The sequence below is a fragment of the Hypanus sabinus genome, chromosome 10, assembly GCF_030144855.1.
Source record: "Hypanus sabinus isolate sHypSab1 chromosome 10, sHypSab1.hap1, whole genome shotgun sequence".
In the NCBI taxonomy this organism is placed as follows: domain Eukaryota; kingdom Metazoa; phylum Chordata; class Chondrichthyes; order Myliobatiformes; family Dasyatidae; genus Hypanus; species Hypanus sabinus.
The window spans coordinates 63,142,803-63,168,848 of NC_082715.1; the positions used below are offsets into that span (position 1 = coordinate 63,142,803).

At 40.2% G+C, this 26,046-nt stretch overlaps 1 protein-coding gene across 6 annotated transcripts in view; it reads right to left on the bottom strand.

Annotated features, from left to right (window-relative positions):
* Window positions 1-25,632, bottom strand: part of allc (allantoicase) — a 48,890-nt gene extending 23,258 nt beyond the window's left edge. The window contains exons 1-6 of one of the 6 annotated variants that reach the window (XM_059981981.1): window positions 25,452-25,632; window positions 24,217-24,314; window positions 16,895-16,945; window positions 11,221-11,308; window positions 8,892-9,017; window positions 4,260-4,339 (exon numbers count right to left, since the gene is read on the bottom strand). In XM_059981981.1, coding sequence (XP_059837964.1) covers window positions 4,260-4,339; window positions 8,892-9,017; window positions 11,221-11,308; window positions 16,895-16,945; window positions 24,217-24,306 — 435 coding nt within the window. In that variant the 5' untranslated portion in view covers window positions 24,307-24,314; window positions 25,452-25,632. The other 5 variants (XM_059981980.1, XM_059981976.1, XM_059981978.1 and 2 more) reach the window with 5 other exon arrangements.
* Between the last annotated feature and the right edge of the window lie 414 nt (window positions 25,633-26,046).

A 26,046-nucleotide genomic window follows, 5' to 3' on the forward strand; every position in this document is an offset into this window, starting at 1 on the left:
GAGTCTGGTTCTGTGGCTCAGAAGGGAAGAAGGGGAAGAAGAAGCGAGCTGTGATGATAGAGGATTTATTGGTTAGGGGAACAAGGCGCTTTTGTGGACAAAAATGATGTTCCCAGATGGTTTATTACCCCCTGGGTGACAGGATAAGGGACATTTTTGATTGAGTCTATGACATTCTTAAGTGGTAGGGTGAAGAGCCAAAGGTCATGGCCCATGTTGGTACCAATGACATGGGTAGGATGGGTGATGAGGTCCTACAAAGTGAGTTCAGGGAGTTGTGTGCTATGTATAGGATCTCCAGGGTTGTGATCTCAGGATTGCTACTTAGACCATGTGCGGAAGAGGCCAGAAATAGGAAGATCATATGGTTTAACACATGGCTAAGGAGTTGGTGCAGGAGGGAGGGCTTCATATTTTTTGATCATTGGCCTCACTTCCAGGGAAGGTTGGACCTGTACTGAAGGGATGTTTTGCAATTCAATTTGGGGGGGAGGGGTATTAATATCCCATCAGTAACGTTTGCTAGTGCTGCACAGGAGTGGGTTAAACTAGAGATGCAGGAGGATGGGAACCAGAGCAGCAGAACAAATAGTGGAGTGGTTGTGAAGAATTATGTTTTTAAGCCTCCATACAAAGTCAGGAATCAAAAGGACAAGCATGGTGAGACTAATGTTCTGAGCTGCACGTATTTCAATTCAAAGAATATTGTAGGAAAGGCAGATGAGCTCAGGCACGGAATTATGACATTGTAGCCATTAGCAAGACTTATTTGCAGGAGGGGCAGGACTGGCAGCTCAGTCTTCCAGACTTCCATTGTTTTAGACCTGATAAAGCAGGAGGGATTTAAGGGGGAGGAGGTGGTGTTACTACTTAGGAAAAATGTCACAGCAATGCTCTGTCAGGACAGACTGGAGGGCTCTTCTAGTGAGAGCTTATGGGTATAACTGAGGAATAACGTGTTCAGAAAAGTTTCCTTAATCAGTACATAAAGGTCCCATCAAGAGAGAATGTGATAACAGGGGCTGAGATAAGATAGGTGATAAAAGTTTGTACAAGAGAACACTTAGTATCTATTTATCATAATCCAAAAGTTTCAAGATAATTATGCAAAAGGATAGGTCTGGTTCTCAAATTGAGATTCTAAGTTGGAGAAAGGCTAATTTTGATGGTATCAGAAAGGATCTGGCAAGTGTGGATTGGGACAGGTTATTTTCTGGCAAAGGTGTTCTTGGAAAGTGGGAGGCCTTCAAGAGTGAAGTTTTGAGAGTACAAAGCTTGTACATGCCTGTAGAATAAAAGGCAAAGATAACACATTTAGGGAACCTAGATATTGATGCCCTGGAAAGTTAAAATGGAGGTGCATAGCAGATATAGATAGAAGGGAACAAATGACATCTAGAGTACAAGTAGTACAAGAGAACATGTAAGATGGAAATCAGAAGGGCTTAAAGAAGTCATGAGGTTGCTCTAGAAGACAAGTTGAAAGAGAAACTTAAGGTCTTCTACAGATTTATTAAGAGTAAAAGGATAGCAGGGGTCAAAATTGATCCTCTGGAAGATCAGAGTAGTAATCTGTGCATGGAGCCAAAAGAGATGGGGGATATCTTTAATATAGTTTTTGCATCTGTATTTATTCAGGAGATGGACACAGATTCTATAGCTGTTAACAATCCAGCAGTGAGGTCATGGACCTGATACAGATTACAGGGAAGGAGGTGTTTGCTGTCTTGAGACAGATTATAGTGGATAAATCCCCAGGGCCTGAAAATGTGTTCCCTCAGACCCTGTGGGAGACAAGTGCAGAAATTGCAGGGGGATAGCAGAGATTTTTCAAACATGGGTGAGGTGCCGGAGGCTTGTAGGGCAGTTAATGGTGTTCCATTGTTTAAGAAAAACTCTAAGAATAAACTAGGGAATTATAGGCTGGTGAACCTGACAGCAGAAGTGGGAAAGATATTGGGAAGTATTCTAAGGGACCGAATATAAGGGGGTAAGTATTTGGTCAGACAGGGATGGATTAGCTTTAGTCAGCATGGCTTTGTGCATGGTAAGTCATGCCTAACGAGTGATACAGTGTTTTTTGAAGGAGCTTCCATGAAAGTTGATGAAGTTAAGTGAGTGGATGTTGTCTACATGGACTTTAGCAAGATCTTTGACAAAGTCCCGCATGTGACCTTGGTCAGAAGCTTCAGTCATTTGGCATTCAAGCTGTGGTAGTAAATTGGATTAAACATTGGTTTCCCAGAAGAAGTCAGAGTGGCTGTAGATGGTTACCTCTCTGACTGGAGATCTGTGATAATTGGTATGCACAGAGATCGATGCTGGGTCAGTTGTTGTTCATCATATACATCAATGATCTTGATGAGAATGTTAAATTTGTGAATTAAACAAATTGGATGTAGTGGACAGTGAGGAAGACTATCAAAGCTTGCAGCAGGATCTGTACCAGCTGGAAAAATGGACCGAAAAATGGCAGAGGAAATTCAATGCAGACAGGAGTGTGGTGTTGCATTCTGTGAGCACCAACCAGGGTAGGTCTTAACCTGTAGGACACTGAGGAGTACAGTAGAACAAAGGGATCTGGGAATACAGATCCATAATTCTTTGAAAGTGGCATCACAAGTAGATATGGCTGTAAAGAAAGCTTCTGGAATATTGGCTTTCATAAATCAATGTACAGTATTGTTCAGGAACTGGGATGTTATGTTGAAATTGTATGTGATGTTAGTAAGTCCTAATTTGGAGGATTGTGTGCAGTTTTAGTCACCTACCTACAAAAAAGACATAAATAATATTGAAAGAATGCAGAGAAAATTTAGAAGGATGTTGCTGGGACTTGAGTTACAGGGAAAGGTTGAATAGGTTAGGATTTTATTTCCCACAACATTGAAAATTGAGGGGCGATTTGATAGAGGTACTCAAACCAAGGTTAGGTGAGACCACAACTAAAGGCCATGGATTAAGGGTGAAACATGAGGGGGAATGTCTTCACTCAGAAGGAGGTGAGAGTATGAAACAAGATGCCAGCACAAGTGGTGGATATGGGATTCTAAGTGAAATTTGGATATGTAGACAATAGACTGTAGGTGCAGGAGTAGGCCATTTGGCCCTTCTAGCCAGCACTGCCATTCACTGTGATTATGGCTGATCATACACAATCAGTACCCTGTTCTTGCCCTCTCCCCATATCCTTTGACCCCACTATCTATAAGAGCTCTATCTAACTCTCTCTTGAATGCATCCAGAGACTTGGCCTCCACTACCTTCTGGGGCAGAGCATTCAACATATCCACCACTCTCTGGGTGAAAAAGTTTTTCCGCATCTCTGTTCTAAATGGCCTACCCCTTATTCTTAAACTGTGGCCTCTAGTTCTGGACTCACCCATCAGCGGGAACATGCTTCCTGCCTCCAGCGTGTCCAATCCCTTAATATTCTTATATGTTTCAATCAGATCCCCTCTCATCCTTCTAAATTCCAGTGTATACAAGCCCAGTCACTCCAATCTTTCAACATATGACAGTCCCGCCATTCCAGGAATTAACCTTGTGAACCTATGCTGCACTCCCTCAATAGCAAGAATGTCCGTCCTCAAATTTGGAGACCAAAACTGCACACAATACTCCAGGTGGTGTCTCACCAGGGCCCTGTACAGCTGCAGAAGGACCTCTTTACTCCTATACTCAATTCCTCTTGTTATAAAGGCCAGCATGCCATTAGCTTTCTTCACTGCCTGCTGTACCTGCATGCTTGCTTTCATTGACTGATGTACAAGAACACCTAGATCTCGTTGTACATGGATGGGAGATGTGTGGAGAGCAATGATCAGGGTGACGGTCGCTGGGACGAGGGAGATTAATGATTCAGCACAGGCTAGGCCTGTTTCTATGCTGTAGAGTTCTATGACTCTTCCTGGCTTGAATATCCAGAAGATACAGTTCCTTCAAACTCTACACCAGTGGCATTGGAAAATATACAGCACTATCTTTTAGTGCTCTGCTTTATTAGAAAAGAAATATCTTGATGTTAAGATTATATTTTCTGAAGTTTAACATGTGATAATGCACTTGACCCACTGGTTATACAATGTGAATATTCACAGACCATTCACTATGTTGACCTACTCACACACACAGCAGGAAAACACTTTAATGGAAGAGTCTTCACTACTTTATAACTTTGTAAAGACTTTAACCAAGATTGCCAAACAGAGAACACGGTTATCTACAATAAGGAAATTGTAAGAACATCTTTGACAAACCTTTCCAATAGCTTCATATTCCTCCTCTGAAGCTGCAGTTCCAATTTTTTCTCCTCTTGGAGGTAGGTCTGGAACAGCATCTGGTAAGATAGACAGATATGCGATCATATTGTAGATAAAATGCAAAGAGCACAAGATGCACAAATGTAAGGTAAGGGAGATTTCAGACCATGCCTAGTGATGGAAAATGGTAGCTCTGGAATCTTCTTACCTTCAGATTGACATCGGGGACTACTCATGTAAAGCTGAACACAATAAAGATTTCCCCCAAGTATTTAATCATATCATCTATCATGCACATACTGATGAACAATACATACTTGAGTAGTTAAAGTTGGACATTACATCCGTGTGGGTATGAAAAGCTGAGGAATTCTGAGGAATTTGTAATGAAAGGGAACAATTGGTAATAACTCATGCTCAAGGGAGCAGCATTAGAAAGTTACATGTCAAACCACACAAGTTAGACTGAGTGATACTGAGGATGTGTACCTTTGAATGAAACATTAATCCTGGTCCCGTTTATCCTCTCAGGCAGATAGAAACAAAAATGGCTTGGTAGCTGTAATACTTTATTCTGCATTCTGTTTTTGTTTTCCTCAGTATGACGTCAATGCATTGATCTGGTGAAATGATCCAAATGGATGGGCATGCAAAACAATGTTTTCACTGCACCTCAGTACACGTGGCAATAGCAAACCAATTAACCAAAGATCCCACGGTTCTATTCAGAAAAGTGCGGCAGGAGCTTCTCACAGTTCCTGAGCTAACATTCACTAAAAGAAACAGATTAATTTATTATTCTTGCTTACAGGACCTTGAAGTTTGCAAGTTTTTTAGGAAGGGCTTTCAACTGTTCTGCAAATGGGAGAAGCAATAAGCAGAAGGCAATTCCTACTTTTTTTGAGGTACAGACATAATCATACTAGGTGTCCCCCGCTTTATGAATGTCACTTTATGCCACTTTGCTTTTACAAAAGAACTACATTAGTAACCTGTTTTCACATTACAAAGAGGATTTTCGTTTTTACAAAAATTTCTCCCATATAAATTAATGGTTCTTCGCTTTACTCCATTTCGTCTTAAGAAAAGTTTCATAGTAACGCTCTACCATTGTAAAGGGGGGACACACGTGTAATTAGGAATTAAGAAAAATAATCTATTATGAACATGAGATACATAATGTAGGAATGTGTGCCTGTTTAATTATTTTTCCTGAAATTCAATTCTTTTCACATTCCTGGAACGCAATTACAGAAGCAGGGTTCAAAAACCATATTTCACAACATCACATTACACCAGGAGTACTTAGCATGTACAATGAAGGACATCAGCTCCCTGTGGCACATGTCTGCAACAGTGGAAAATAAATAAACTGGGAGAAGTGGCAATTATTGTAAAATCAAAAACAACTTGGGCAATGGAGCTGTAATATGTAAAATCTGCTCATACAAGCCTGATTCGATCCCGACCTCAGATGCTTTGTGGACATGATTGCATGAGTTTCCTCACGTCACAGAAGCTCACTGGTTAGTAGGTAAATTTGGCACTCTTAAGTTGTCTCAAGGCTGTGTGCTTTGCCTCCTCCTCTATTTTTGAGTGGTGTTACTACAACAACCTCTTACTTAAGGTCAATACAACTAAAAAAACTGGTTGTTGACTTCAGGAAGTTGAAGGAGAAGGAATATGAGTCCACCTACATTAGCGAATTGATGACAGAGAGGGTCAGCAGCTTTAAATTTCTGAGCATTAACATATCAGATGACCTGTCCTGGGCTCAGAACATACTGTAGATGTAATATAATCACAAGTAAGATGTGCCAGGGTCTTTGCTTTCTTAGAAGGTTAAGAAGGTTCAGACTATCACCAAACACTATCAAACTTCTACATATGTACTATTGGAAGTAGCCTGACTGGTTGCATCAAGGTGCAGTAATTTGAATGTACAGGAACATCATAAACTGCAGAGAGTAAATGACTCAGCCCAATGCATCAAGACATATCCCTGCCCACCATTGGTAATCATCTACATGAGGCACTGATTCTGGAAGGCAACATCGAACATCCCCACCAGCCAGGCCATGGCTTCTTTTCATAACTACCAGGAGATACAGAAACCTGAAATGCTACACCAACAGCTACTTCTCTTCAACCATTAAGTTCATGAACCAACACGACTTCAGGATTGAAGGGCGTCCATTTAGAACAGAGATGCGGAGAAATTACTTTATTCAGAGGGTGGTAAATCTGTGGAATTTGTTGCCACGAGCGGCTGTGGAGGCCAAGTCATTGGGTGCATTTAAGGCAGAGATATATGGGTTCTTGATTAGCCAGGGCATCAAAGAGTATGGAGAGAAGGCAGGGGAGTGGGTATGACTCGAAGAATTGGATCAACCCATGATTGAACAGCAGAGCAGAATGACCTACTTCTGCTCCTATATCTTATGGTCTTATCAACCTGTACAATGTTGAAAAGGTCGTATATGGGTTGCATTGAGCCAGCAGGGCCCAGACCCAAGAGTGTACCAAAGCAGCAGGGCCTGGGTCCAAGAGCAAGGAATGACCTGCTGTTTGTCCGATTTTAAATGCCAGGCCAAATTGAACAGGTTGGCTATGAGCCAAATCGAAGTGGCAGGACTCGAATCTGAGAGCAAGGAATGACTTGAAGTTTGGCCGATTTAAGTGTCAGAGAAGATTGAAGAGGTCAGGGTGTCAGGGCCAGAGAGAGGGCCAGGCCTGTATTCAGCTCACTGCTCCATGAGGTTTACACGTCTCTGCACTGAACCGAGGCTGTGGTCTGCAATGACAGGCTCTTGGATGACTGGCCACATACTGTGGGCTCACTTTCATGACCTTCAGTTCTGAGTGTTATTTTACTTACTTTTATTGTTTACACAATTTTTTCTGCACATTGTGTGTTTTGGTCTTTTTTTAATGGACTCTGTTGGGTTTCTTTATTTTGTGGCTACCTGTAAGGAGATGAAACTCAAAAGTGGTAGAGGCAGGGTACAATTACAACAGCAGAAAAACATTTAGGCAGGTGCATATCTGTAAATAGGAAAGGTTTAGAGGATTCAGGTAAATGCACTCTTCGGCATGGACAAGTTGAGCTAAAGGGCCTGTTTCTGTTTTGTATAATTCTAGGACTCTGTAACCAGTGGTTGATGCATCACAGAAACAGACCCTCTCAGCTCACTGAGTTTGCACCATCCATTAGACACTCACTTATACTAGCGCACAGAACAGTGTAGCACAAAGGATAGGCCCTTTGCCCACAGTGTTGAGCTGAACTGATTAAATTAGTAAATCCCAAGCTAAACGAATCCTGGCTGTCTACACAATGTTTTCTATTCTCACATTCCTATCAAGATTCTTCCACCCAGCTATACCCTAAGGGCAATTTACAATGGTTATTTAACCTGACAACATGCAGATATTTGGGATGTTGGAGGAGACCCATGTAGTAATAGGGAGAACATACAAACACCCACCCATTGAAGGTATGGGAGGCCTGGATTGAACTTGTGTTGCTAGAGTTGTGAATCAACAGCATTACTGACGATGCTATTGTGCCACTCTCTGTCATAAGGAGATTTTTTTAAAACTTAGAAGGACATTGTGTGCAACTTATTCCATATTGCAAGTAAGTTGTTAATTGTTAGTACCTTTTTTGATGTCTCAGAGCTTTTTTATGGTTATACATATTTGCTTGTTCAGTATGTGTGGTCACATTCTGAAATTATTAAAATACTGACGAATAGTACCACTGAATGTTTATTTTGTGCTTTAAACCAAAAATACATTGGTCAAAAAGGTTAAATAGATGCTTCACAATGTGTAACATCCATTGTTGAAAATAGAAAATAACTTAAATATGTGTGAAGCACAGAAGTCAGTGGCAGATTTAAAATAAGTTACAAGTACTGTTAACTCTGAATTATAACCATAATGTATTTAAACCAGTTCACTTGATGATGAAGTATACTTCAATGAATCAGGCAAACACATTGATGCACCATATCAGTACAACAATGGTCACAGAAGGAGTTCCTGATTTCAAATGGTGAAGCAAAGGGGTACTTCAAAGTTCAAGTTCAAAATATTTATTATCAAATTATGTATACATTATACAACTTTGAGATTTGTCTCCTTACAGGCCACCACAAAACAGAAACTCAAAAGAACCCATAAAAAAGACCATCAAACACCCAAAGCGCAGAGAGAAAAAACAAATCATGCAAATAGTAAGAGTAAGCAAATAGCATTCAGAACAAAAATGAGTCCACAGGCACGAAGCCCAGTACGGATCACAACTTCAGTCTCCATTCAGCACAGAGCCAAGTAAACATTGCGGAGCCCATGGGCACAGAGCCCAGAGCAGTTGGAACAGTTCACAGCCTGGAATCTCAGAGATACCTTGGGAAATCAGACTGACCTATAGTCTACCAGTGTCATATGCAAAGGTGTGTTTCTAACCATTTTCCCACCCGTCTGCATAAAAGTGGCACATGCTTTTTAGAGGTCCAAAACATAGTAAGAATAAATGAAAGTTTTAATTAGTGTGCAGAACTTCCATTGCTTTTCAATGTATTGAAATTATGTAGGAGTTTTAGTAAATTACAGCTTACTAACCAGCATTTAAGCAGGCTGCTTGAATTGACATACGAGGCGCATAATTGCCAGTGAAGTAAGAAGTATCTATATCAATTCCATGGATGACTCCAGGAACGCCCAGCTGGATAACACACCAGTCGTGACCTATGAAATACAAACATAAACTGAGGTATGAAAGTTAGGCTTCATTATGCTGGAGGTAAGAAAAGTTAAGAGTATGCTCAGAATCAAACACAATTTGAAGGATTCGACTTTTTGAATGATGGGAATTCCTGGAAAGCCAGTATTAAGGCACAACTTCCTGTCTGAAAATAAAATTGGCCACTTGAAAGCCCAACTCACTCTATTACATTATTTACATATTAGAGGAAAAATCTATAAAATTGTCCAATTCTGATCAATTTTAATTAATAAAAAAATGTTCAAGTAGATGTGTGTCTTGGAGGGCTTGGTGCTAAACAAAGTACAATTGTTCAAATTTACTTCCAAAACTAACTGACTAATGACTGCAACTGAACACCATAAAAGAGATCTTAGCACTACTAACCAGAGATAAATTTCTATTACATTCAAGTCAAGTAGAAAAGGAGTCCTTCAAGAAAAATGCAGTGCAGGTCGTTGACAAGTAAAAGTATGGAGAGTAAATTTAACCCTTTAAAATGGTGTACGTGGTTGGTTAAGAAGTATAGAAATTACTGGCCTATTTCCGCTAAGTAGCACACTTCCAATTTGTTTTCCAGAGAGTGATTGTTGAAAACTCTTAGAGAAGCTCTGTTCCTTCAATTTAAGTGTTTCTATATCTCATTTGAAAAGAACTGGAACCATCATCTCAGAACTGTACAGCTGTATTTTTGGGTCAGAAGAAACTTCCTCCTGGTCTAACAAATAAACTGGCAAAAATGGGTCTCAACTTTCTACTCTCATTGTTCTTTTCTGGAGCGTTCACCACCCAACCAGGAGCTAAATTTATCAATCAGGACAAGCCTCCAGGCAGGGAATCAGCTTAAATGAAAACATGCACATTGTGGAATTTTAGGTTTCAGGGAAACTTCATAGCTCTGATGCACCATCAATAACTCACACTGAGACGTAAGGCGAGATATCGGCTTTTATTGACTGGAAGAAGGAACCAGGTGTGAGTGTCTATCAAACAATGTCTTGGAGACTGAGGCCGAGCGTCAGGCCGCAGATCTCCTTTATACAGGGGCCTGTGGGAGGAGCCACAGGAGCAGTCAGCAGGGGCGTGTCCAGACAGGCACATAGTTCACCACAAGCTCCTTTACAGTACAGCAAAAGAATGCCAGATGACGTTAGACATCAGGATGCTGGGGATGTGAATGCAGAGTTAAGGAAGATAAAGAAAACAAAATTGTCAGCTGATGATTTGAACCCTCCTTAGGAGTGATGCACAACCTCCTACTGTCTTACATGCTCAAGAATTCAAGGTAGGATTGGAGTCATGGCTACAGGTTCATCAGGGCACAGTGTGCTTGCCTTCCATCAACCACAAATTCTCCTCTTACTCACATTAATGTCTCTCCAGTTAATCTCTCACATGCACACTGTGGATAGTTTAAATTTCCCGGTTAATCTACCAAACCACATATCTTCCAGATATGGGGAAGGAAACTGGAACATCCAGAGAAGATCAATCCAGTCACAAGAGGAACCTAAAGAAAGTACTCAAGAGCGGAATTGATCTTGGGATGCTGGTGTTACGGCGTAGTGGCTCTCCTCGATGCACCACTGTGCCATCCTTGGGTTTATTCACAGGGACAAGAGAGAGTCTGTCTCTTCAACCAGTTTCCACCCTGAACGGCCTGAACAATTAGCTTCTGCCATAATATGAGGCATCAGCTTGATTGAAGCTTTCAGAAACCATGATCCAGATTCAAAAGCTGTCATGATCAAATGTCATTTGAAATGCAGTCATACTGTGCTTTACCAGAAGCAAAGAGCTCTGCTGCATTGATTGAAGATATTTTATATTTTTAACGCTGAATAATATTTCTTCTCCGACTTCAAAACACTAGATCACACAGTACTCCATTGTGCATTTAACAGATGACTGGAGCATGAATCTTTATTCCTGATTCTGCCTGTTCTTTGTCTTTACACTCTGTTAGTGCCTACCCAAATGGGCCATAAGGGGCAATCTTTTCTCTCACCTGTACTTTCTAGCATGTTAGCTGCAAAGTCTAAAGCATTTGTCATGCTTTAGATTAAATAAGAGTTCCTGTTTTATCAAATAAATATACAGTATGTTATAGAGTTCTACCTGGTAAGATTCTAGTAGGACATATATTGATCAGTTTTAAATATGTATATATTCTAGATTTTGACCCACCTGGAATTCGCTTTCTCCTAGTTTCCCATCCATCCATCCATTTGCCAAAATTTGTAAATTCTTGAGACTTCCACTGTGGTGCTTCAGACTAAAAATATGTTTTAAAAATTAAGATATGCAGTCTGAGTGTGTGGTATTCCATACATTTCCCTTGTACCGGCTCTGTTCACAGAATGAAGTTATCATCTTTAAGAACTGTTTGTCCAACGGGTGTCAATTGCCTGCTCCTATTGTAGTGAATGGCTGGTGGACAGATGTCAAAGGTAGTCTAGGGGAGTACCCTCAGAAATTTTCTCCAATACTCCCTCTAATCAGAAGCATACAGAACAACAAGATCTTCATCTATATTAACAAGGAAGTATTGATGGGCATGGGACAAGGGAATATCACTCGGGCGGGCTGTTCTCCTGAAGTAAATGTTCACCGTGTTCAATTTTAGTTTTGTGAGCACAGGATTCAAGCTGGCACCAGAACAGCATTGACTCTCCAATGTGCTTTTCTCAAAGATCAGGTAAGTTATCCCTAGTGTCCAATACTCACCATTCAGTCAGCAGCACAAGCACATTTATTTGTTGCCACGCTCTAGATTTTGCTTCTGATTTCTCACCTAAGACTCTGAACAGAGAGGCAATTGATAGTTTACTCTGGAGTTACCTACAGAAAGTGTAAGGATGGGAGATCTCTGAAGGACGTTAGTAACACAGGCAGATTTTTGCAATATTTTTTGCAACCCGATGTTACTGATGTTCTTGTTAAGTCCAGGTTTGTTTCAGTATTTGAACTTAAATACCTGTACCTGGTTTCACCAGTATTTTTGTTTCCCTCATCTGTTTCCACCTGTCACCTATGAGTCTGTGTCTTAACAATCCCCTCCCTGCATCCCCTACTATCTGTGTATCGATGTATCATTCCCGCATCTTGTCTGGTTCCACCTATCACCTACCAGCCTCTGCCACATCCCTTCCTCTCACATCTATATATTGGCTATTTTCCCTCTACAGTTTCAGTCTTTATACAGGGCTGGGTGAGAAACTGGGTGATGTTGCTTGACACCCCCCACCCACTCAACCCCAAGTTCCACCAGCAATACTTTTCTACTTCAGATTTCAGCATCTGTCAGTGGTGGAATGTAAACCAAATCTTTGGATCAACAGTCCAAATCTCTCACTGCTCTTTCATTAGCAGTCACTATGCTACGGTACCCAGTATTATTATGTGCACAATATTACATTGATGTCCATCGAACAAAAATGGCCGCTATGTTTTCTACACTAAATATACTTCTGTGACTGTTGTTCCAATTTGATGTTTACATTTTTGTTCAGTGCTGAGAAATTGCTACAATGTCAGAAGTGCAGTTCTCTGAATAAGATGTCATACTGAAATATTCTCTTTTTGTTCCAGAGATTTACTAAAATGCTAAAAGCTCCGAGGAATATTTTTGTTGTTAGAGCTTGGGAAATAAATCATTGTACAGGCAGAACATTCATGAAATAACTGAGAAGTTTGGAGTGCACACCTTTAATATATGCCTCCAAATTTTTGGTCATCTGGAAACTGAATGACATTCAGATTGTCTCTGTTACCATCACACTGTGCTCCTAACAGTGTGGACAAATGGAATTTGTCTTAAATCTACCAGTTCAAAGATGCAAAGATGTAAGTAGATATGCTGAAGGAGGAACAATAGGTGGGATGCAAGTTTTAGACACCACGATGGTGTAGTGGTTAATGTAATGCTTAAGACAAAGTTAGGAATCCAAAAGTTGAACGTGGTGTGACACAATCGAGGAGTGAACACAGGCCTGAAGCTGTTGTATCTGAATGTGCGCAGTATACGGAATAAGGTAGATGAACTTGCAGAACAGTTGCAGTTTGGCAGATATGATATTATAGGCATTACGGAATCATGGCTGAAAGATTATAACTGGGAGCTTAATGTCCAAGGATACACATCGTTTTGAAAGGATAGGCAGGAAAGCAGAGGGTGCAGCATTGCTCTGCTGTTAAAAAATAAAATCAATTCATTAGAAAGAGGGGCCATAGGATCAGAAGGTACTTAATCATTGTGGATAGGGCTAAGGAATTACAAAAGTAAAAAGACTCTGATGGGAGTTATATACAGACCTCCAAACAATAGTAAGCATGTGACCAACAAAGTAAACGGGAGATAGAAAATGCATGCCTAAAGGACAATGTTACAATAGTGGTGGAGGATTGGTGCTGCTTTACAGGAGGGGGAATTTCTGGAGTGCCTAGAGATGGCTTTTTAGAGCCTGTGGTTGAACCCACTAGAGGATCAACTATTCTGGATTGGGTGTTGTGCAATTAATTAGAATTGATTAGAGAACTTAAGGTAAAAGAACCCTTTGGGATAAGTGATCATAATATGATCGAATTCACCCTGAAATGTGAGAAGGAGAAGCTAAATTCAGATGTTTCAATATTACAGTGGAGTAAAGGAATTTACAGAGGCATGAGAGGAGTTGGTCAGAATTGATTGGAAAAGAACACTGGCAGGGATGACAGCAGAGCAGCAATGGCAGGAATTTCTGAAAGCAATTTGGAAAGCATACCACACATACATCCTAGGGAGGAAGGAGAGATGACACAACCATGGCTAACAAGAGAGGTCAAAACCAACATGAAAACCAAAGAGAGTGCATATAATAGAGCAAAGATTCATGGAGGTTAGAGGATTGGAAACCTTTTCAAAACTAACAGAAAGCAACTATAAAAGTCATTAAGAAGGTACAGATGGAATATGAAAGTAAACTAGCCAATAATATTAACAGGAATACCAAAAGTTTCTTCAGATACACAAAGTGTAAAAGAGAGGTGAGAGTGGATTTTGGATTGCTGGAGAACATTGCTAGAGAGGTAATAATGGAAGACAATGAAATAGCGGATGGACTAAATAACAATTTTGCATCAGTCTTCACTTTGGAAGATACTAGCAGTATGGTGAAAGTTCCAGGTGTCGGGGTGGGGGGGGGCATGAAGTGTGTGAAGTTACCATAACTAGAGAGAAGATTCTTTGTAAGCTGAAAGTTCTGAAGGTAGGTAAGTCACCTAGAGCTGATGGTGTATACCCCAGATATCTCTGGTGTATATCTCTGCAGCTCACTGTCCTAGTAACAAGACCTTGGTGATGGCAGGGTATTCATTGGTCTCACAGCTGGAGGAAGAAGCAGTTACCCAGTCTGCCAGTCCTAGTCCTGATCCTGATGGGGGATGAGGGAGACAGACATCAGTGATTTTTACTACCCTCTCTGGGGTCTTGTAGTCCAATGCCTTACAACATCCAATGATTCAGCCGGACAAGATGCTCTCAATGATGGTCCTGTAGAAAGCTATTGGAATTTTGTCAGAAAGTGTAGACAAATGCTGTGCCTTCTTGTCTAACGAGGAGGTGTTGTGGGTCAGATAGATCATCCATTAAGTGCACACCAAGGAACTTTGTGCTCATTACTCCCTCCACAGCAGAGCTATTGATGTGCACTGGAGAGTGGTCAACCTGTACCTTCCTAAAGTACACAATTATCTCTTTTGCCAAGTCTATGTTAAGACTCCAGTTGTTGTCCTCACATTTGACAAGCTTCCCTACATCCTCTCTGTATGCCAACTCATTGTTGCTGACGAGGCCAACTGTCATAACCATCAGTGAACTTGATGATGTGGTTTGAGCTGAGTTTGGCAGTGCAGTCATGAGTTAGCAAGATGACCAGCAGCAGGCTGAGTACACATCCCTGGGGACAGGGGGGACCAGCAGTGATATTGATGCAAGGGTGGATTTTCTGCTTAAAAGTCCTAGAATCAGTTACGACGAGGGATGTTGAGTCCCAGTGAGGACAGTTTACCCCCTAGCCTCTGAGGGATGACCATGTTAAACTTGGAGCTGAAGTTGATGAACAATATCCTGCTGTCTGAGGCACCATTTTCTTGGTGGGACATGAGAAAATGGAGGGCCGAGGCTATGGCGTCGTCAGTGGATTGGTTTAAGTGGTAATAAACTGGAAAAGGTCCAATAAAGCATTTCATTAATGTTGAGGTTTGTGCAACTGGGTTGTAATTGTTTAGGCCTGTTGCCATCCCTCCCTTGGGAACCAGAATGATGGTAGCTGCCTTGAAGCCTGCAGGGACAAGGAACTGTTGTAAAGAAATGTTAAAGGTGTTTGTTAAGACGCCTTTCAGATGGGCCACACAATCCCTCTGCACCTGACCACAGCCAGACCCAAAACTTTCTGGGGTTTACCCTAGCTAGGATCCTCCTCGCCTCAGCTGCATCCAGACAGGAAGCCTGTCCCTTGGTGGTGGAGGGGTTTTCCTTGATGAAAGACCATAAGATCATAAGATATAGGAGCAGAAGTAGGCCTTCAGCCCATTGAGTTTGCACCGCCATTCAATCATGGGCTGATCCAATTTTTCCAGTCATCCCCACACCTCTTGATGCCCTGGCTAATCATGAACCCATCTATCTCTGCCTTAAATGCACCCAACGACTTGGCCTCCACAGCCGCTCATGGTAACAAATTCCACAGATTTAATACCTTCTGACTGAAGTTATTTCTCCACATCTCTGTTCTAAATGGACATCCTTCAATCTTGAAGTTGTGCCCTCTTGTCCTAGACACCCCTACCATGGGAAATAACTTTGCCATATGTAATCTGTTCAGGCCTTTTAACATTCAGAATGTCAATGAAAGTTATGTCACTCATTGCATCAAATTGTGCATAGAAGGAATTCAGCCTATCGGGAAGGTTGGTCTCACTGTCGTTGATCTGCAGGGTGAATTTGCACTTCCAGATTGAATACAGTGAATTCTTATGGCCAAAGGAATAAAGCCATAAACTATTTTCTAATCAGGGAGCAAATTTAGAAATTGGAAGTTCAAAGGGATGTGGAAATCCTACTGCCGGTTCTCCAAAGGTTAACTTGTAGGCTAAATGTTTAGTAAGGAAGGCAGTATTCACTTCCAGAGGCCTAGAATATAAAAGCAAGGATGTAATGCTGAGGCTTTATAAAGAATTGGTCAGATGACATTTGGAGAGTTGTGAGTAGTTTAAGTCATGTATTGAAGAAAGGAAGTGTTAGAATTGGAGAGGGTCCAGAGGAGGTTAACTAGAAAGATCCCTGGAATAAAAGGTTAATGTATTAGGAACATTTGATGGCTTTGGGCCTGTATTCACTGTAGTCTAGAAGAATGAGGAGAAATCTCATTGAAACCTACGGAATATTGAAAAGCCTATACAGAGTGGAAATGGAGATTGTATTTCCAATAATGGGAGGGTCTAAAATCAGACAGCACAGCTTCAGTATAGAAGGATGTTCCTTCAGAACAGAGCTGAGGAGGAATTTTTTTTTGATAGCGGGTGGTGAATCCGTGAAATTAATTGCCGTAGAAGGCTATGGAGGCCATGTCATTGGAATTGAAGGTTGACAGGTTGTTGATTATTTAGGGTGTCAAAGTTTATGGGGAGAGAGCAGGACAGATAATAAATCAGCCATGATCGAAAGGCAGAGCAGACTTGCTGGTCCAAATGGCTGAATTCTACTTCTATGATTTACTATCTTATTGTAATGCAGGGCACAAGGAGTAAACGGATTACTTCAATGTACAGCCATTTCAGCACCTGTAAAATAAACCAATATGTTCCGTGCTTTTTCACTTACCTTCAAAAGATTCTCTGCAGCTGCAAACCAATCATCTGTTGCAAATAGGACCTGGAAGACAGAAAGGTTGAAATAGCGAATTTGTCCCTAGTGTAGATAGATTATTTTTAAATCTATCAACAAGGGAAGAGACTGAACAGGGAAAGGCATTTTCCTGTAGGTGGTGGGAAGTATCTGCCAGAGTCCCTGCAGAATGTAACAAACAATCAGCTAGAGGGACTCAACAAGTCAAGCAGCAATTAAATATTGATGTTTCATTTGTAGTGCTTGTCAGCAATGCCTTGCCTCCCATAGATGCTACTCAATCCATTGAGATCCATCAGTAGACTGGTGGTTACTCCATATTTCTGCATCTGCAGTCTCCTGGGTCCCCATTCCAGGCTGCTCTCATTATAAGCACTAGAACTTTCTGGGAGAGTCTTGGAAAAGGTCACATGTAGACTAGTGTCTTGAAGTTAGCGGTGCAAATTAAACAAACCAAAATAAAGAAAGGAAAAAGCACAACAAATGTGAAAGAGAATTGAAAAGGGTTAGGGTTTGGGTTAGAATTCAGGCTAAAATAATGGTTTAAACTACTACAGCAGGGGGATGGGAATCAGCATGATAGAGCTGAGGATGAGCCAGCAGGTTTACAAGTAGATGATGTTGTAACATGAGTGTAAGGAAGGACAAGCCAATGATTGGGTACAAATGCAAACAGTGCAAGGAATTAAAATGTACTACAGAGGCAACGTTTACAAGGGTGAAGAATGCAGGACTGAAGGTGCTGTATTTAAATGCATGTAGCATTCAGAATAAGGTGGATGAACTTGTGCTGCAATTAGAAATTAAAGGGTATGATGGTGTGGGCATCACTGAGTCATGAAAAAGCAGATCATAGTTAAGAGCTTAACATCAAAGGATATACTTTGCATTGAAAGGAGAGGCAGAAAGGCATAGGTGATGGTGTGGCTCTGTTGAGAAGAGATGGAATTACATCTTTAGAAAGAGGTGTCATAGGGTCAGAAAATGTTGAATCTTTGTGGGTGGAGTTAAGAAACTGCGAGGGTAAAAAACCATTTTGGGAATCGTACATAGGCATCCAAATAGTAGCCAAGTTGTGAGGTTGAGATTGCAACGGGAGCTGAAAAGGGCATGTAATGGAGGGCTTCAATATGTAAGGGAATTGGAAGCATCAGGTTGGTGTCAGATCGCAAGACGGGGAATTTGTTGAATGCCTATGAGCTGTGTTTTTAGAACAGCTTGTTTCATGAGTGTGGTAACTTCTACTTTACAACAGGACCACTCAACAATTTCATGGCTAAAAGAACATCTTTATCAGGGACGGCAAATGATATTTACAATACAGAGGATTACAGGTACCTCGTGCGGCATGGGTATTAGAACTACATACAATGCATACTGGAAATAAAATCCCGCCAACCCCAGAACCCATCTCTTGTTACCAACAGCTTCCCGATTAGTATTAACTTATTGTTAATAACACTCACATTACAACAATGAGCTGCTAGGGGAAAGGTGATCTTAGATTGGGTGTAGTGTAATAATCCAGATTCTATTAGGAGTTTAAAGGAATCCTTAGGATTTAGTGATCATAATGTGATTAAATTCATTCTGCAATTTGAGAGGGGGAAGCATAAGTCAGATATATCAGTATCGCGATGGAATAAAGGACATTGCAGAGGCATGAGAGAGGAGCTTGCCCAGGTGGATTGGAGAAGGATACTGATGGGGATGGTGGCTGAGTGGAGATGGCTGAAGTTTCTGGGAATAGTTCACAAGGCACAGGATAGATATGTCCTACAGAATAGGTTGTTCTCAAATGGCAGTGGTAGGCAACCATGGCTGACAAGAGAAGTTGAGGGCTCAAAAAAAGCCAAGGAAAGGACATATAATGTAGCAAAAGTGAGTGAGAAGTTGGACAACTGGGAAGCTTTTAAAATCCAACAAAAGGCAACTAAAAAGCCATAAGAAGGGAAAAGATGAAATATGAGGGGCAACTATCCAATAATATAAAGCAGGATGCTAAAGGATAAAGAGTAAAAAGGAGGTGAGAGTTGATATTGAACCACTGAAAAATGATGTTGGCGAGGTAATAATGGGGGAACAAAGAAACTGCAGATGAATTGAACAAGTACTTAGCTTCTGTCTTCACTGTGGAAGACACTAGGAGCATGCCAGAGGTCTGTGAATGTCAGGGAGCAGGAGTGAGTGCCATTGCTATTACAAAGGAAAAAGTGCTAGGCAAACTCAAAGGTCTTAAGGTGGATAAGTCACCTGGACCAGACTGATTACATCCCAGAGTTCTGAAAAATGTTGCTGAAGCGATAACAGATGCATTGCTTAAGATCTTTCAAGAATCACTTGATTCTGGCATGGTTCCAGAGAACTGGAAAATTGCAAATATCATTCAACTCTTTAAGAAAGGAGGAAAGCAAAAGAAAGGTATTTATTGGCCAGTTAGCCTTACCTCAGTGGTAAGGGAAATGTTGCAGTCCATCATTAAGGATGACGTTTCAGGGTACTTGGAGACTAATGATAAAATAAGTCAAAGTCAGCATGGTTTTTGTAAAGGGAAATCTTGTCTGACAAATCTGTTAGAGTTCTTCGAGGAAGTTACAAGCAGGGTGGACAATGGGGAGGCAGTGGATGTCATTTACCTGAATTTTCAGAAGGCATTTGATAAGGTACCACGCATGAGGCTGCTTAAGAAGATAAAATCCTATGATGTTACGAGAAATATACTGGCATGGATAGAGGAACAGCTGACAGGCAGGAGGCAGCAAGCGGGAATAAAGGGGGACTTTTCTCGTTGGCTGCCAGTGACTAGTGGTGTTCATTGGGACCACTGCTTTTCACACTATTTGTCAGTGATGTGGATAATGGAATTGATGGCTTTGTGGGAAAGTTTTCAGATGATACAAAATAGGTGGAAGGGTAGGCAGTGCTGAGGAACTAATGCAATTGCAGAGGACTTAGACAAATTGGAATAATGGGCAAGAAAGTGGCAGATGGAGTATATTGTTGGGAAATGTATGAATATGCATTTTGGTAAAAGGAACAAAAGTGGAGACCATTATCTAAATGGGGAGAAAATTCAAACATCAGAGGTACAAAGGGACTTAGGAGTCCTAATGAAAGACTCCCAGAAGGTTAATTTACAGGTTGAGTCTGTGGTAAAGAAGGCAACTGCAATGTTGGCATTTATTTCAAGGGGACTAGAATAATGGTGCATACTTCCCTGAAGGTGGAATCTCATGTGGATAGGGTGGTGAAGACAACTTTTGGTATGTTGGCCTTTATAAATCAGAGCATTGAGTATAGGAGTTGGGATGTAATGTTAAAATTGTACAAGGCATTGTTAAGGCCAAATTTGGAGTATTGTCCACAGCTCCGGTCACCGAATTATGGGAAAGATGTCAACAAAATAGAGAGAGTACAGAGAAGATTTACTAGAATGTTACCTCAGTGGTAAGGAAAGTGTTGCAGTCCATTATTAAGGACGACATTTCGGGGTACTTGGAGATTAATGATAAAATAAGTCAAAGTCAGCATGGTTTTTGTAAAGGGAAATCTTGCCTGGCGAATCTGTTACAGTTCTTCGAGGAAATTACAAGCAGGGTGGACAAAGGAGAGGCAGTGGATGTCATTTACCTGGATTTTCAGAAGGCATTTGATAAGGTACCACGCATGAGGCTGCTTAACAAGATAAAATCCTATGATATTACAAGAAATATACTGGCATGGATAGAGGAACGGCTGTCTGGCCTGCTGTGTTCCACCAGCATTTTGTGTGTGTTGTTACTAGAATGTTACCTGGGTTTCAGCACCTAAGTTACAGGGAAAGGTTGAACAGGTTAGGTCTTTATTCTTTGGAGCGTAGAAGGTTGAGGGGGGATTTGATAGAGGTATTTAAAATTATGAGGGGGATAGATAGAGTTGACGTGGATAGACTTTTTCCATTGAGAGTAGGGGAGATTCAAACAAGAGGACATGAGTTGAGACTTAGGGGGCAAAAGTTTAAGGGTAACATGAGGGGGAATTTCTTTACTCAGAGAGTGGTAGCTGTGTGGAATGAGCTTCCAGTAGAAGTTGTAGAGGCAGGTTCAGTAATGTCATTTAAAGTAAAATTGGATAGGTATATGGACAGGAAAGAAATGGAGGGTTATGGGCTGAGTGCGGGTCAGTGGGATTAGGTGAGATTAAGCGTTCATCACGGACTAGAAGGGCCGAGATGGCCTGTTTCCATGCTGTAATTGTTATGTGGTTATATGATTGTAAAAACAAAGAAATAATGCTGAAGCTTTATAAGAAATCAGGCCCCACTTGGAGAATTGTCAACAGTTTTGGGCCCCATATTTCAAAAAGGATGCATCGTCATTGAAGAGAGCCCAGAGGAGGTACATGATGATTATTCTGGGAATGAATGGGTTAACATATGAGGGGCATTTGCCAGCTTTAGGCCTGTAATCAATGGACTCTTGAAGAATGTGGGGGGTTCTCATTGAAACATACAGAATGGTGAAAGGACTAGATAAAGTGTATGTGGAGAGGATGTTCCCTATGGTGTGGGTATCCAGAATCAGAGGGCACAGGCTCAGAATTGAAGGGCGACCTGTTACAACAGAGTTAAGGAGGATTTTTTTTAGCCAGAGAATGTTGAATCTCTGGAATGCTCTGCCACAACCAGCTGTGGAGGCCAAGTCCGTAGGTATATTTAAGGCAGAAGTGGATCATTTTCTGATTTGCCAGGGTAGCAAAGAGTACAATAAGAAGGTAGGTGTATGGATTTGAATGGGATGCGGATCAGCCATGATGGAATGGCGGAGCAGACTCAATGGGCTAAATGGCCTAATTCTACTCCTATAATCTTATGGGCTAGGAGCACCACAATGTGTGGAGTTAACTTTCATTTATTAGGTGCTTTCAGTGTGGCATCTGTCTCACATAGTTTCACTCTTCTTCTATGCTGGAAATAATTTTACAATGAAAGCACCAGCAATAACTTAGAGTGATCTGAGGACTCAGAACATCATTAATGTATCTCAAAACAACACACATAGTAGTGCAATATTGTATAAACTGTGGCCAACTCATCTAAATCTTGTCATTCAAATTATCTTGGAATTTTATAGATCATATATTGATTTGCTGTTTGTGAAATTTAGAGTCAGACAACAATTTAGAATCAGACAACACAGAAACATGTCATTCTGTCCAATAATCCATGCTGCTGTCAGTTACCCATCCAACTAATCCCATTCAATCTAACATTGACAATTTAATTCAATCATTGTATGAGGCTAACTCATTGGGAATGGTAGAATGAACTGGCGATGAAATTAATGGTATTTGTACCATTCTGACTCTGGTTATCTTGATTTTGTGAGACTGGGACCATAAACTCATCAAATGTTCATTACAATAGAAACAACCCGTGTCTATGCACCATCTTTAACGTAATAAACTATTCAGAAAAAGAAACTGAGCCACAGGCAGATAACTAAAAGCTTGAGCAGAGTGATAGATAATAAGGAATGTCTTAAAGTAGAGAAGTTGGTGCCAAGTGGAAGGATCTCACATTAGAAAAGACAAAAACAGTTACTGCGGACATCAAGAAGAAAAAAAAGAAATGAAATCTACTCAAACATATGTGACATGCTTTCTTCTGCAAAAAAACATTGCAAGTCATTACCTTTTACACAATTATTGTAAATAATTACTGATAATAATTTGTCTATTAACATAAATGCAATGAATTCTGTAAATTTTCAGCAATAATATAAGCCTGCAAGAATTTCCATTCTCTATCATCACATTTGAATGCATCAATTGGCAAACTTTCCATTGTTGTCTACTGACTTTGGTTTTATTAAAATTCTTGGCACTATACTCAGCCAACATCTGCTGTAAAGTCAAAGGCATTCAAGATCATCATTTTTCTGGAATAAGATTGGTTTTATCCTCATTTAGATCATTTATAAATAGTTCTGGGAAGAGTGAAACCCAGTGTAGGTTATATGGTGAATGTGCACATTGAAAAAAATTGCTGTTAATTTCAGTTATCATTTCCCTGATGATTGACGGAGCATCAATTCAGATGAAAAGTTATTAGCCTGAAACATTAGCTCCTCAGATCCTGAAACAAAAGATTGAAGGTACTGGAATCTAGAGCAACAATCAATCCACTAGAGGAACTCAGCTGGTCAAGCAGAATCTGTGGGTGGAAAGGAATTGTTGTCATTTCACTGTTGATGAAACTTGATGCAGGGTTTCGACTAGAAACAACGGCAATTCCTTTCCTCTTACAGATGCCACTTGCCACTTGACCTTCTGAGTGTCTCCTACAGATTGCTTGCTTCTCCACAGACCATGCCTAACCTGCAGAGATTTCTTTTCTCTCATTTTCTGGGTTTGTTTCTGACTTCTGACATCTGCATTATTTTTATTCCTTTTCTGTTTCTGCCAATTCCACCAGGGCAATTTTCATATGGTCAATAATTATCAATGTTATCATTGATCTAGAACAACTTCACAGAAAATATGGGGTGCCTAATTCTAGGACACATGCTTCATTCTTAGAGCCTTTTCCTCATCTTTGCTGTGTGGGCTCATTGTCACAGCATAAATTGGATTATCTATTGGCACCTGTGAAGATAAACTCAGAAGGTTAATTGTCTTAGCCCAAATTTGCCAAAGCTTCAGGCTTATGTTTGATCCTCATGTTAATTTAACACTTATCTAAATTCAAATTTTGGTAGAAAATTGCTTTATTGTCAGAAGTGCTTATTTTTTGAATCAGATATTAAACCAAAATACTTAAATATTAAAAATTCCATTCCACAAATTGACCTATCCAAAGTTCTAATAACATATTACTTAAAAATTTATTCATTGATCTGACATTAAGCTAAGTAGTTGAACCATTTCTCTATACAGCAATAAATGCCCTTTCAAACTGTTCCAGTTAAATCACTTTGGGAAATTGAGGACATGGAAGCATCTATATAAATGAAACTTACAGCGCAGAATAGGTCCTTCTAGCCCTTTGAGCCATGCCGCCCACCAATCCCCGGATTTATTCCTAGCTAATCAAGGGACAATTTACAATGACCAATTAATCTACCTACCAATATATCTTTGAACAGTGGGAGGAAACAAGGGTGTCCAAAGGAAACACACGTGGTCCCAGAGAGAACATACTTCTAAAAGGCAACGGCAGGAGCTGAACCCAGGTTGCCTGTACTGTAACGTGGTGCTAACCACTATGCTACCATGCTGCTCTAAGCCCTTCCAAAATTCATTTGTGCCATGTAGCTTACCTTTGCTCCAGTTATTTCACAAGCCAGGTCATTCATATGGACAAAGTCTGGAAGTTTTTCTACGTTGCTCTGGATTGGACGAGCTGCCATTCTTCAATCTATTCTAACAGATTAAATGCTGTTTTTACTTTGTTTGCTGAAATACAAAGATTGTGACAAAGGAACCTTTTAAAAATGCATGGACACTTTCTGGCTGAGCATGACTCTTAGACAACCCTCTCCATGAAACAGTTTTTCACCTTAAAAGTAGTATCCATGTGCAAGCTTTCTTACCTAATATGTCACTTCCCACAGTACTTTACAGCTGTTACTAAGTTTGTTTTAACTCTTTAGTTATGCATTAACCAAAATATGAAATGCAATGCAAATATAAGATATAATATTCAGCAGGTGCTGTTCCAAGAAAAATAGACTTCAAATAGTTTTTTCCAACTTTCTATAAAAGTAGGTTGCTTATAAATCTAAATAAAAGTTAAACAAAGGAACAGAATTAAAGAAAGGTTTTGCATCACTTAAAATCCTAAAGAAAGAAAAATCACATCACAAATTCAAAGCCTAGTGTCTAGTTATATTTGGATATGTGCAAATTGCAGGTCCACTGACTCTCGATTAAGTTGTTAAGCTGGAACTTGCAAATGTACATTTGATCAATGACTTACCAGTTTTCCTTCTGACAAGCTAGTTTGCAACTGTACCAAGCAGCCAGTGAGTTTAAAGTGCAAAAAAAAAGTTGAACAGCAAAACTGTAAACCTGCAGATTGAACTTAAGATCACAAAGTTGATGACCTAAAGGTAGCTAGCTGCATTATTGAGCATTTCAAATTTCTAAATGGAAAACAGATTAGTTTTCTCATACAGGTTCAAAATGTATACCCAGGAATTGAATGGGAACTTGTTCTGGTAATAAAATGGCAGTTTTTGCCAAATCTGAAAACACCAATAAAATCTACTATGATAGAGTGAGTTATCTATCAAGGTCTTGAGTGGCAACCTTTGGAGCTATGAGCTATTAGTGTATGTTGATAACATTACCACAGATAATTGGGAGTAAATGTTCTTCTAATACAACTTCAAGTCTACAAGTCTACATACCACCTTCATCAAATGATATGGTAGGCTTATACAATACATAAATATCTTGCTTACACATTCAAACACAGAAACTTCCATGATGCTAGGTCCCTCATTTTCATCAAATATTTTAATTAAAGTTGTGTGATATTAAAATTTCTCACCAACTGCCCAATTACAATGAAGAGGCAATTTCTCTGCAGCAAGATTCTTGCGGGGTTAATTTATCATTTAAACCAGGAGTCTGTGATCTGCACAATACCAGTCCTGACTGATGGTAACTGTTCAAATATTTCTGAAGCTCTTTGGAAGTTAGGGTTGAAATAGAAGAACCGGTGATATCTACATCTGATCAGCAGTGGCCAGAAACATCATGAAATTTGGTATTTTCTTGCTTTAAGGAATTATTAACATTGGTTCACAGATTGAGAGGTCTGTGACCTGTGGTTATTAATTCACAGATCTCTCAGTCAGGCAGACGGCAACATAATTTCAGACAAGTAAAAGTTACTTAGCATCATTTCTACACAAAAAAAAAAGTTTTATCTAGGCTGGGAAGAGAGAATATCATCAAGTTCACTATTTTAACAGATGTACTCTTCGTTGAATTTTTAGGGATTATGAAGTTCTAAGTTGCAAACTTAGAACTTCTATATGCAAGTAATTAATGGGCATGTACACATGGTGGTTTCGTGCACAAAGTATGATGGGGATTTATGCAATGTTTACATTATATAAAACATTAACAATTCGTTGAGT